We start from the raw sequence: 12523 nt of genomic DNA on the forward strand, positions 1-12523 counted from the left end.
ATCCATTAATTGCAAAAGGAATTGGCTTGTTTCCCAAGCTTGACATCGCAGACCGAGAGAGAGTGAATGGTTCAAAGTCATCCAGCTGGCTTTCATGCCTAAGATAGGACTGGAACTCATGGTCTTCCAGTTTCTAATCTGATGTTTTAACCACTGGTTTTCGTTTAGTCCTCCCAATTATTAGAAATAATTTTAATGAAAAAATGTGTAATATTAAGTGTAACACTTCTTTTCATCTAATTTGAAAATATTTTATTCACTTTGCTAAAAATTCATCATCAATTAAGATACATTTTCACCCAGCTGAGGAATTCTTTTATCATCAGCATTCCTAAAGGGAAGATACCTCAAAATCCTTTTGTTTGCACAAATTCACACTTTTACTTCAAAAAATATTGAGATCATTGTCTATATATTGCTATAATGCAATATCTACAGGGACATAACAATTCTCTTATTATATGAAGATTGTAGCCAGGAAGAACAAATTCTGATTATATAAAGCTTCTACTTTCTGATTTCAGTACTAGCATTACCAGTATTGTGGCGAATTCTGTGCAAGTCAGTTTAAAACAGTTAGATGGGTGGCCTGTGTCTTTCTCAGTCTCAGGTCCTCTGCAAGAACCTTGGAAATTTGAGGGTTCTGCATGGTATCTTAATTGTTCCTAGCATTGAATCCTTCTGGAAAGAAAGTTCTGATGTTGTTCCTAGCATCTTTTGGAGCCAGTCTCCCATCTTAGGAGTCACATCCCTGAGGGTACCCCTCCTGGGACCACTTTGGCCTTTACTTTCCACATCCTTTCCACCCAATAATCATTTTGAAATGGAAGGTTTAAAAAAGGTGGTTATGAATTAGTCATATATTAGATCAGTGGTGGTATTCAATTTTACTACTACTGGTTCTGTGGGCGTGGCTTGGTGGCTATGGTATGGCTTGGTAGGCATGGCTTGGTGGACGTGGCAGGGGAAGGATACTGTAAAATCCCCATATCCACCCCACTTCAGGGGAAGGATACTGTAAAATTCCCATTCACTCCCCACCTCACCAACCTGCTTTCCAGCTCCATTCTCCTATGCAGAGCAACAATAGAAGACCCAGCCGATCAGCTGGGACTTGAGAGGCAGTAAATAGATGGGGCGGGGCCAACCAGAAGTGATATTTACTGGTTCTCCGAACTACTCAAAATTTCCACTAGTGGTTCTCCAGACACTGTCAGAACTGGCTGAATACCACCTCTGATTATAATACATCCTTTCTTATTGGAATCTTAGTATTTCTCATTGCAATGAAATGTCTGCAGAAAAACACCAAGCTTAGGGAACAAGAAAGCAACAGTTTAATTTAAGCTACATACATTCTCTACTACCATATTTCTAACTGTGTAGTGTTAATATTTGCATCTAAAATAAAAAAATAAGTTAAAGGTGTGAAAAAGCAAATTAAGAAAATGTTTAATGACTGCCATGCCCCCCCAAATCTCAACAAAGCATTACAACTTTCAGATCAATATTGTTTATTCATGATAAAATAACATTAATATTTTTGTACATTAATTTGCCTGAAAAAAATGTAAATATGGACTCTAGCTTTTCTCACGTATCACTTCTAGTCTAATCAACTTGAATTATATAAAGGCAAAACTTCATCAACATAATAGACGTTCAGCAATTAAATGAGTTGCTAAGGAGGTGACATCATTTCACATGGTCTGATAAATGAGGGATAGCCGTCAGATAGGAATACTTTTATTTATATTTCTGCACTGAATAGAGGATTGGAGAATTGACCAAATGGTTTCTTTCAACTTGATCAGCCTTTCTTCACTGCTAAAATGAAGTGCTTTCATCAGTGATTTGGCAATAAATTGTACTAGCATGAAATACCCTATTCCCATTTCAGGTCTGTATGCTATATCTACTTCAAGTAACTGTAGTCAGTGGACTTCCTTCAAAGATAATAAGTAACAAATCTTAATAGATTATATATATGCATCTTGAGAATGTCCTTGGATTGTAGAAAGAAAATGCTACTTTAATATCTGTAGAGATAAGGATGGTATAAGCTACATTATACTGTTTTACGACTTAAAAATTAATAATAGTGATGAAAATGTGTCCATTTTATTCCTTACCTCCCACTCGGAAGGTTGAGAGTTCAGTCTTAGGTAGTGGCAGATGTTTCTCTTCCAGGGCGCAAAGAAAAAAAAATGTGCTGCAAATTCTACCTGGTTTCTGAAAGGGCATCCAACCAGTAAATGTTCAATTCCATCCAGTCGCCCCAGTTCTACTCTGAATTAAGGGATTACAGGGTTCTAAAAGGGAGTTTTATATGCACACTAATATAATCAAAACTGCTGAATTGAAACATAGGCCAGTTTAAAACTGAAGATGGAGAATAGTTTTGTTAAAGTTAGTATCTTGATTTTTTTAAGAAATGGAAGAGCATGTTTTATAATTATGGATATAATGGTAAATTTCTGATCCATGGAACACAGTATAATTTGCCAACCGTTTCTGCTTGGTTTGCTAGCTAATTACTAGGTTCCATTCCAACTTTCCTTGATACTGCTCCTCATGCTTTCATTTCCCCTATTTCATAATTGTTTTCCATCTGGGTAAATCTAGGATTAAAATCCCCTTTTCTCACCAAATTGCATGAAATCTAAGTATACACAGAAGCATCATTCTCTCTTTCTATTACCATATGTTTTGCTTCTGTGTTGGATTCCTGCACTCATATTGCTCTCTCCAGAGAAGAGAATAAAAGCAGCATGATTTGTATAGAGTAGACCTAGGAAGAACAGAGAAGAGGTGATAGAAAAGACAAGCAAAAGCAAAACAAAGAAAGCAAAAAGAAAATATTTTAGCTTTGGTTGTATCCGTCACTGGTGGTCGTTAGTCCTTAATAGATATTAAAGAAAAAAATATTAGAGAAGTGAATGAATCCCTTGGCTGAAACTGGTTCCCTGCTCCCTTTTATGGAGATGGGACATCTGCAGTCCTCAAAGACTGATTGTTAATCATAGTTCCTATTAACCCATCAATGGTTGGGTCCAATCATTAAGCAACACCTGGAAAAGAGGTGGTATTCAGCAGGTTCTGACCAGTTCTGGAGAACCGGTAGTGGAAATTTTGAGTAGTTTGGAGAACCGGCAAATACCATCTCTGACTGGTCCCGGACCCATCTATTCTCTGCCTCCCAAGTCCCAGCTGATGGGCTGGGTCTTCTTTTGTTGCCCTGCATAGAAGAACAGAACTAGAAAGCAGGGGAGGGAATGGGGATTTTGCACTAACCTTCCCCTGCCATGCTCACCAAGCCATGCCAGCCCCACCAAGTCATGCCTACAGAACTGGTAGTAAAAAATTTTGAATCCCACCACTGACCTGGAATGATAAATGTTACCAGACCCCGTTACAGAAAGCTAACTATAAATCACTGAACAATAACTTGTTTTCATCCGTCTCATTTATGCTAGAAATTCACATGATTATTGTCCTGGAGTACACCTTTTATTGCAGCCCCTGTTTTTCATTCATATTTTTACACATCTGAAGCGCAATAAATGCAATTCTTTAGAAGGAAAACATAGGTAGTTCTTGACTTACAACAGTTCGTTTAGTGACCATTCAAAGTTACAATGGCACTGAAAAAAGTGGCTTATGACCATTTTTCACACTTATGACCCTTGCAGCATCCCCATGGTCACATGATCAAAATTCCTATGCTTGGCAAGTAGGTCATATTTATGATGATCAGCTTTTGTGACCTTCTGACAATCAAAGTCAATGGGGAAGCCAGATTCACTTAACAACCATATTACTAACTTAACAATTACTTACTTAAGAACTGTAGCAAGAGAAGCAGTAAAATGGGACAAAATTCATTTATCAAATGTTTCACTTAGCAACATAAATTTTGGGCTCAAAGGCAGTTGCAGCGGTGGTCAGAAATGGCCACCTCAAAGAAGAACTCGACCGGAAAAGAATGTGCAGGAGGAAGATAAGAAGAGAACGTTTTGGCTGACCAGGTCGAACTGAAAAAGCAACAACATAAGGTACCCTGAAATTTGAACTATAAAGAATAAAATTGCTCCCAAAGAAGATTTTGAAGCGGCGAATGAGAGAGGGAAGGGAAAGGATTTGGTTTTTTTTTCTTTCCTTCCCCATATTGACAACTAAGAGATTTAAGTAAGAAACTGACAGAAATCCACTTTGACATTAACAGGCATTTAAGCTGAAAATAAAATGTCAAAAGGATAATAAAGACTTTTGGATTTTCAAAAACTTTTAAAAGAAGGAAAGGAGAGAAAAGGAAAAAACAAAAGGGTGGGATTTGGAAAAATGGAGGAGACCACCTGGAAGTAAAAGGAATTAACAGTGAAACTTTAACAAGATTCCTAAAAGGTACATTCTAACTGAAACTTTGTAACAAGATAATAGAACCCCAGGAAGAGAAACTGGAAAAAAGAAGCAAGAAGAAACAGCTTTGGATTATTTGGATTATTTGGTGATTTTTGGATTTTTGGTTATTGGATCTAAAGGACTAAAATCAATCGGGTGGTTGTTTAAATTTTTTTAAAATGGTATCACTCTTGGAAGAACTGAAAATGGAACTTAAAAAACAGAAAGAAGATGCACAAGAAGGAAGAGGTTTTTTTGGCTTCATATTTCAATTTTTAGAAACGGAGATCCTGAACTATGAGAAACAACAAGAAATGCCTGTAGAACAAGAAGGGTGGGACAAAGAAGAAGCCATCTTCAATGACCAAGTAATTCTATGTGGGGAAAAGAAAGGAAAGGGGTGAAAGAGTGAAAAATTTAAGATCTGAAAAAACAACCAAAAAAAAAGAATAGTTTGAAAAGTAATTACAATATTAGGAAGAAACAGAAGAGAGGATTACAGAAGAGAGAATTAGAATTAGAGAGACAAGGGGTCAAAAAGGGGAGGGAGAAGAAGAGGGGGAAAAGGGAAAGGAAAAGAAGTTATAAAAGACAGAAACAGGATATAGAGAAACAGGGAAAACGTACAAGGATTAAAGGTATACGCCTATTTAGAAGACATAGAGATAATGGGTGAAAACTTAATTGAAAGAGGGATTCTGCAAGGGTACATAAGATAGTATTGTTATATTAGAAATAGAAATGAACTTAGAAAATATGAAACAAGTGTGATTAAAATGATAGATAAAATACTCATTGTAATGTAATGGAATGTTTGTTAATAAATAAATGAAATAAAGAGAATGAGAGAATGAAATTAGGAAAGGACGGGAACATTTTCATTATTATTAATGAGTTATAAAAATTTAAGTGAAGAGGAATATGAAAGAAATATGAAAAAATTATGGAAATATTATAAGTGTTCCTAAGGAAGTATGATATCCCATTGAAAAGAAATGTTAAAGATGTTAAAGATTATAACTAACATTAATGATAGAGCTGAATTGGAATAGAATAAGTATTTTATTTATTATTGTTTTATATATATAAAATTTTATATATATAAAATGTTTTATATATATAAATTTATATATATTCTCTTTAAGAACTTAGTGTGTATTTTAAGAAAGTATCAAGCAGAATTCGACTGGAAGTTATGTGTTATATTGAATGCTATAATTGTAAGGGCATAAATTGAAGTTTAAATAAGAATTGAATGAACAAAAATTAAAAGATACAAAGGTGTCATACTCCAATCAGTAACTACAAGGGAAAATTTTGTTTAATGAGAAAAGAAAATATGAAATTGAAACAGGACAGACAAAAGTATAAATATAATGATTGGAAAGATATTGAAACTTAGAAAAAGATATATGAATTTAGAAAGGAATGAGATAATTAAAAGCAAGGTTGAGAAAACTTAGGGAAGGGAAAAATTATTGAGAAAATGTTAAAATAGTAATAAGATATGGAATAGAACACAAAGATGAATATGAAATTGAGTTTGTGCCTATATGGAGAAGTGATAACCTGGGACCATGCTATTCTTAAAAAAAAATATTTGTATATATGTTTTGTGAAAACCCAAATAAATTTTTTACAAAAAAATAAATAAATAAATTTTGGGCTCAACTATGGTCATAACTCGAGGTCTACTTCTAATGTATTTTTAATGTGTAACTTTCATTCTCTCACCTTCCCTTCCCTTTTCAAGTGGTCAGCCTTTCTCCCATTTCACCCCTTCTCTACCATCATTACCATGGCAGGAACTAGCTTGTTTCTGATAGCATTACCCTTTGAGATAGATCCCACAAGGAATGTGGTTCTTGGAAGAAGACAAGGCTCTTGGCCTCTTTGGAAACTAGATACAAGGCAACCAGTCTGGAAGATATACTTAGATACTGAAAGCATTCTTGACTTTGATTTAGCAGTTTGGATTTCCCATGCGGCAGTAGCAGACTGTCTGAAAAAGTCGGCAGTGGCAGAAAGCACAGAAGTCACAGCATGGAGGAGATGGTGGCTTGCAGCTCGCCCAAGTAGCAACACAGTTCGGAGGGGGAGATGGTTTGGGTCGAGAAGGTTTTTTTTGTTGCCCCATTCTCTGAGGAGAGAGGGAAAAAAAAGCAAAACATACAAATAAAGCTTTTGAAAAGTGTTTTAGAAGCTTTTGCTGCCTAAGAGTCTAAGTCAGGGGTCTTCAAACTTGACAGCTTTAAGACTTGTGGACTTCAACTCTCAGAATTCCTCCTCTAGTCATGTTCCTCCAGTCAGGAATTCTGGGAGTTGAAGTCCACAAGTCTTAAACTTGCCAAGTTTGAAGACCCTTAGTCTAAGTGAGTCTTACTTCAGTTGCTCTAACTGAGGTAAATATGTGTGTTTCATTTTGAGCACACTTTAAGCTGCTTTATTTTATGGAGTTTTTCATTGTATTTTATCCAGCTGCAGATTTAAAGTATAGACAAGTGCTTGAAAAGGTGATGGGTGTTGGGTTGTTATATGGAGATTTAGCCATTGATCGCTGGTCAAACCAGGTGTCTTCTTCATACTTCACATAAGAACCAAAATATTGTTTGTTATTTATCTATGATATCCAATCTTAAACCCTTAACTCTCCCATCACCTTTTGTTTCCAAGCCCAAATTTGCAATGACCTCAGCAAAGTATAATTCCCCAAACTATTTAAGGAAGTTATGACAGTCCAGAAAAGAATATAAATTGGTAGTCTATGTATCTTTATAAATATGCTAAGAATAATCACCTACCTTCATAGATTTTTTTCTCTCAGCTTCTTTCCTGCTTAGCTTCAAGGAAGTTTTGGTTAAATCTTTAGGGGGGAAAAGAGAAAGAATTCAGAAACTTGCATATTCTGCATTTTTAACTGCAACAGGTAGGACAATATAGAAAGCTTGGATAGGACATTTCAATTGTAGTGACCAACCCATGCATTTCATCTATATAAGATGAATCTCTCTCTATTGTTTTTGGAGTAGTAAAGTAGAAATAAAATACTTTTGCTTCTGCTTGAAAGAAATCACAATTGCATTTTACTTCCAGCTTATGTACCGTAAATGGTCTCACATCTCATTGCTGGTCTTGGGGCCTTGAAAATTGAATGAAATAAGGATGAGTATTTTGTTGTAGCTGTTAGTTGCGAAGTTGTGTCAGTATCTGGATGGTCAAAGAGGGTAGTGAAAAAAATATTTTCTCTTTTAAACTTTGTGCCAAGGAGTGACTGAGTGAGTGAATTGTATGTGCATATGCGTGGGTTTTTCCTTCTTTCTTTTCCACTACCGTTTGATTTTATGCTCTGTGCCTTTCCCAACTACCCCAAACTCTTGTGAGCTTCACCTGGCTCTGAAGACAGACAGACAGACGGACAGACAGACAGATATAGATAGATGATATAGATATACCAGTAGATATAGATAGATATGGAGAGACCTGTACCTTTTAAATAAAAAGGTCTTCCTGAGTGAGGAGTTCAACTCAAAAAAACTGTTGGGTGGGAGGTGGTGCCCATCCTGCTCCAAATATAGCAGTTCTCCCAAGCAAAAGGCTTGAAAACTGAATGGCTATGTTACGTAGCTCGCTTCAGAGGTCTCCTGGGTGCACATGTACACCCCAAACTGATAGGACCCACACGTTAGTCAGGGACAAGGAAAACAGAACTTTGGCTTTGCATGTTTCCCTATCCTATCCATTAGGAAGGTTGCTGGACACTTGGATTTAGGCTGGTGCACCACCTGTTTTAGGCAGGAATGAAAATACACAGGATTTAAGTAAAAAAAATGGATTAAGATGTGGGATGCGATGAGTAATTGAATTTAATTTGGCAAAACAAAGGTACTTTCAATTGTAATAAAATAAATAAAAAAGCCTTAAAAGAACTATTTTCTTGAAAAATTAAATTGTTATTGAGTAATACAAATATTTCTATAAGTTTAAATTGAAAGAGACTGCTGTCAATTGTGTATGTATACATACTGTAATTTTGTGTATGTATACATACTGTAATTTTATGTTTAAATAAGGAAAGTTAAAAAGATGACTTAATTATACTATTTTGAAGATCTATGAAAATAACCCATAGGCAATATATTTCTTTCTATTTCTTCACTTTATCTGTGTTTACCAGCCTTCAAGTAAAAGCTGGAGGCTGAGAAAAAAAGAAGGTGTGTGTGTGTGAGGCACACTCTTTAATTCCTCTCCACTCTGAAGACTGCCCCTAAAAATAAACTGTTTTTAGGACTAAATATTTATTCTTTCCTCACAGCGGTCTGGACTTCATTTTTATTTGTTCTTGTGCAACCACTGCTCGAATTGAAACCCAAAATTATTCTTCCGACTAAACGAATAAACAAAAATTAAAATTAAATAAATTTGAATCATTGAAATTTAAATAAATTAAATTGAATAAATAAAAATTATAAACATGGAGGAAGCCGTTCTTCCTTTTTTCCCCCCCAGAAAGGGCAATTAGTGACTAGTACCACAGAGCCTTGCTATCTGATAGCAGAGAGAAAATCTCAAGAACTGGAAAGCAGCGTAAACTCTTATTTAAAGTACAAAATAAAATGTTCTCTTGATAAGTTGGAATGCCTACAGGCAGATTCAAGCCTTTAATATTCTCTTCCATTAGTTTTTCACTGCCTATTAATAGCTAGAATAGAATAACAGAGTTGGAAGGGACCTTGGAGGTCTTCTGGTCCAACCCCCTGCTTAGGCAAGAAACCCTATAGCTGTGATGGCGAACCTATGGCACATGTGCCACAGGTGGCACGCAAAGCCATTTGTACTGGCATGCGAGCCGCAGGCAAACTTACCTCACTGCACATGCACACTCCTCACATCTGATTTTCAGTTGGTTTGAGGCCTTTTTCAGCCTCCCTGGCTTGAGGAAAGCCTCTGCAGCCTGAAAAATAGGCCCGTTTTATCACTTCCTGTATTTCCAGAAATACCAGAAGTGATGAAACGGGCCTATTTTTCAGGCTGCAGAGGCTTTCTTCAAGCCAGGGAGGCCGAAAAAGGCCTCAAACAAACCAAAAATCAGCTGGGAGAGACAGTGCAGGTAAGGGGCGGGTATTGTATGTGCATGTGCAGGGGCGTGGGGATGCTGGCACACGAGCATGCATGCGCAAGCGCATGCACAATTTTTGGCACAGGAGCCCCAAAAGGTTAGCCACCACTGCCCTATAGCATTTCAGACAAATGGTGTTATTCTAAGACAGATAGACAAACATATGGGTCAAACAACTTTTTCAAAGTCCATGAAGTTTTAATCTCTAGCTGAATACACCATCACCCTGTGCCTCTCCTTTAATTTTCCTCAATAAATTCTTAAATAGAATATTGTCAGATTAGTTGCTCTCACCTATAAAACAGCCTTATTCACACATTCCAACTACTCTGATTTTCCCCAGTTTTGAAAAATGACCAAGTTTTGAATTATAGCATTAGTTTAACATTTACATTCCACATAACTTCCAAATGTTTACTATTACAACCAGATGTGATTCAAAGTCAAACCATATGTAATAATAATAATAATAATAATAATAATAATAATAATAATAATAATAATAATAATAATAGAAATACAGTGTTGAACTAGCTTTGATGGAGGTCAACAATAGAAAGCTGCTCAAAGTGCAGCAAATCAAGAATCAGGAAAACAGCGATGCAAACTTGGGCTGACAGCTGGTGTAACAAAGCACTGCATGGACAGTTCCTTGAAAAGATCCAAGGAAAAGTAGATAAGGAAAAGACCTGGTTATGGCTGACCAATGGAACACTGAAGAAAGAGACAGAAGGCCTGATTCTTGCAGCCCAAAAACAAGCCATCAGAACAAATGCAATCAAAGCCAGAATAGAAAAATCTGCTGGTGAGTCCAAATGCAGACTGCAAAGAAGCGGACAAAACCATCAATCACCTACTGAGCTGTTGCAAGACAATAGCTCAGACTGACTACAAACAATGTCACAACACAGTCGCTCAGATGGTCCACTGGAACTTGTGTCACAACTACCATCTGCCTGTAGCAAAGAACTGGTGGGATCATAAGCCTGAAAAAGTGGTTGAAAATGAGCATGCAAAACTACTGTGGGACTTCCGAATACAGATTGACAAAGTTTTGGAACACAATACCCCGGATATCACGATTGTGGAGAAGAAAAAAGTGTGGATCGTTGACATTGCCATACCTGGTGACAGAAGAATTAATGAGAAACAACTTGAAAAAAATCACCAAATATCAGGACTTGAAAATCGAACTGCAGAGACTCTGGCATAAACCAGTGCTGGTGGTTCCAGTGGTACTCAGTACACTGGGTGCTATGCCTAAAGACCTAGACAAGCACTTAAAAACATTTGGCACTAACAAAATCACCATTGGTCAGATGCAGAAGGCCACCTTACTGGGATCTGCTCACATAATCTGCTGATACATCACGCAGTCCAAAATGCTTGGGAAGTGTTCAACTAGTGATTTGTGATACGAAATCCAGCATAGTTATCTCGTTTTCTGTGTACACTGTTGGTTTTTGTGTATAACAATAACAATAATAATAAAAATATATCATTAATAGTAATAGCTGCCTTGGGTGCAATCCCAAAACATCTGGAGCTTCAGTTGAACATCATTAATACCATCAAGCAACAATAGCTGCCTATCTAGGTCCTTGGGTGGGATTTTACAGCTGGATAAATACGCTAAATCCAGTCTAAACATCTGGCTGATCATGTGACCAACCATAATCACACAGTTGGTCCCACATGGATACAGTTATATAGAAATCATACTTTACCATTCAAACATAATTAGAACAATTTTGTGCCATGAAGGTGATATCAACTCCTACTAACTACATTATATATTTTCTTCAAGATTATTAAACTAGATTAAATTATTAATTTTTTTTAACATTAACATCTATTGAGAATTTATACCTGGGGATTTTGAAAACAAGTTTTTGAACAATAACTGAAAAACTCCTCATCCCTCCATTTGTTCTATCTACAAATAGGAAGTGAAATAAAAACACAGATATGCTATCATTACTATTGAAACATCCTCACCATTTAAATACCATTTTGATGACTCTATTCCATTTTATTGAAAATTCTATCTCTTGGAAGAAAAATATAGGCATATGACAATGTTGCTACACATATTTCATTTCATAATATAGTACTGAAAAGAAAGAAGAGATAGGAGGAAAGCAGGGGTGGATTCTATGTTTCTGACCGGTTCTATAGAACCCCTTGTTAACTTTCTAAGCAGTTTGGAGAACCAGTAGTTAGAAGAAATCACCTTTTGTTTTTTTTTCAACCTTATTACATTCTTGGCAGTATGCTTAGACTTACTGTCTCCAAAGGAGCTTTTTTTTCTTGATACTTTCTTAAAGGGGAAGGGTTGTTTTAAGCTTTTTACACTGCTGTTGGGAGGAAATACTCCCCTGGAAATACTTCTTCTTGGTTAGCTAGAAAGATTGACATTCTAACGTGAGTTTACATACCATTTCTCAGTTTTGGTTTAAAACTGGTTTTTGGTGAAGTTGAATTCTGTGCTTGGTCATGTTTAATCCTGTGTTTATTGATGGGATAATTTTCCCTATTCAGCTTTGTTTGGAAGAAAAAAGATTAATCTCTGTTCCTGAAAAGAAACTGGTTTGAGAAATCTGGCTAGTTCCTGTGTCTATTTGTTCTGGTAATTGGTTTAACAAGCAACAGCTACTGTTGTGATTTAATTATTTGTATTGTGTTTGAATTTGTTCCTGCCTCATGGTTTCTTTTTCTATCTGGGGAGGGTGGGGTCTTCCTTCACTGCTTTAGTGGTATCTGGCACTGTCCTTTCCAAGAGGCAGGATGCAAGCTTGGCACTGATTTTTTTACTGCCTTTCTGGGGGGCATGTGACCGTTCCTTAAATGTGGATGATTTCCGATGTTGCAATATACAACTGTTACAATAAATGGATGCTAAAAGTTGCAGTGGTCAACCTTGTGGAATGCTGGCTGGGAGGGGCGCTGGCTGGAGAAATGAAAGTTATGGGAGAAGGAGAAACGAAAGTTATGTGGGAGAAGAAA

At 36.5% G+C, this 12523-nt stretch overlaps 1 protein-coding gene across 5 annotated transcripts in view; it reads right to left on the reverse strand.

Annotated features, from left to right (window-relative positions):
• Positions 1–5716: 5716 nt before the first annotated feature.
• The window catches only part of ASIP (agouti signaling protein), a 39244-nt gene continuing 32437 nt past the window's right edge, over positions 5717–12523 (reverse strand). For all 5 annotated transcript variants that reach the window (XM_087959448.1, XM_026681681.2, XM_026681682.2 and 2 more), the window contains 2 exons: positions 7203–7264; positions 5717–6541 (listed from right to left, as the gene is read on the reverse strand). In XM_087959448.1, the coding sequence (XP_087815574.1) occupies positions 6365–6541; positions 7203–7264 (239 nt within the window). In that variant the 3' untranslated portion in view covers positions 5717–6364. The remainder of the gene's footprint in view (positions 6542–7202; positions 7265–12523) is intronic.

The sequence above is a fragment of the Notechis scutatus genome, chromosome 3, assembly GCF_049901735.1.
Source record: "Notechis scutatus isolate UNSWTSFEM ecotype Mainland chromosome 3, rNotScu1.2, whole genome shotgun sequence".
NCBI lineage: Eukaryota > Metazoa > Chordata > Lepidosauria > Squamata > Elapidae > Notechis > Notechis scutatus.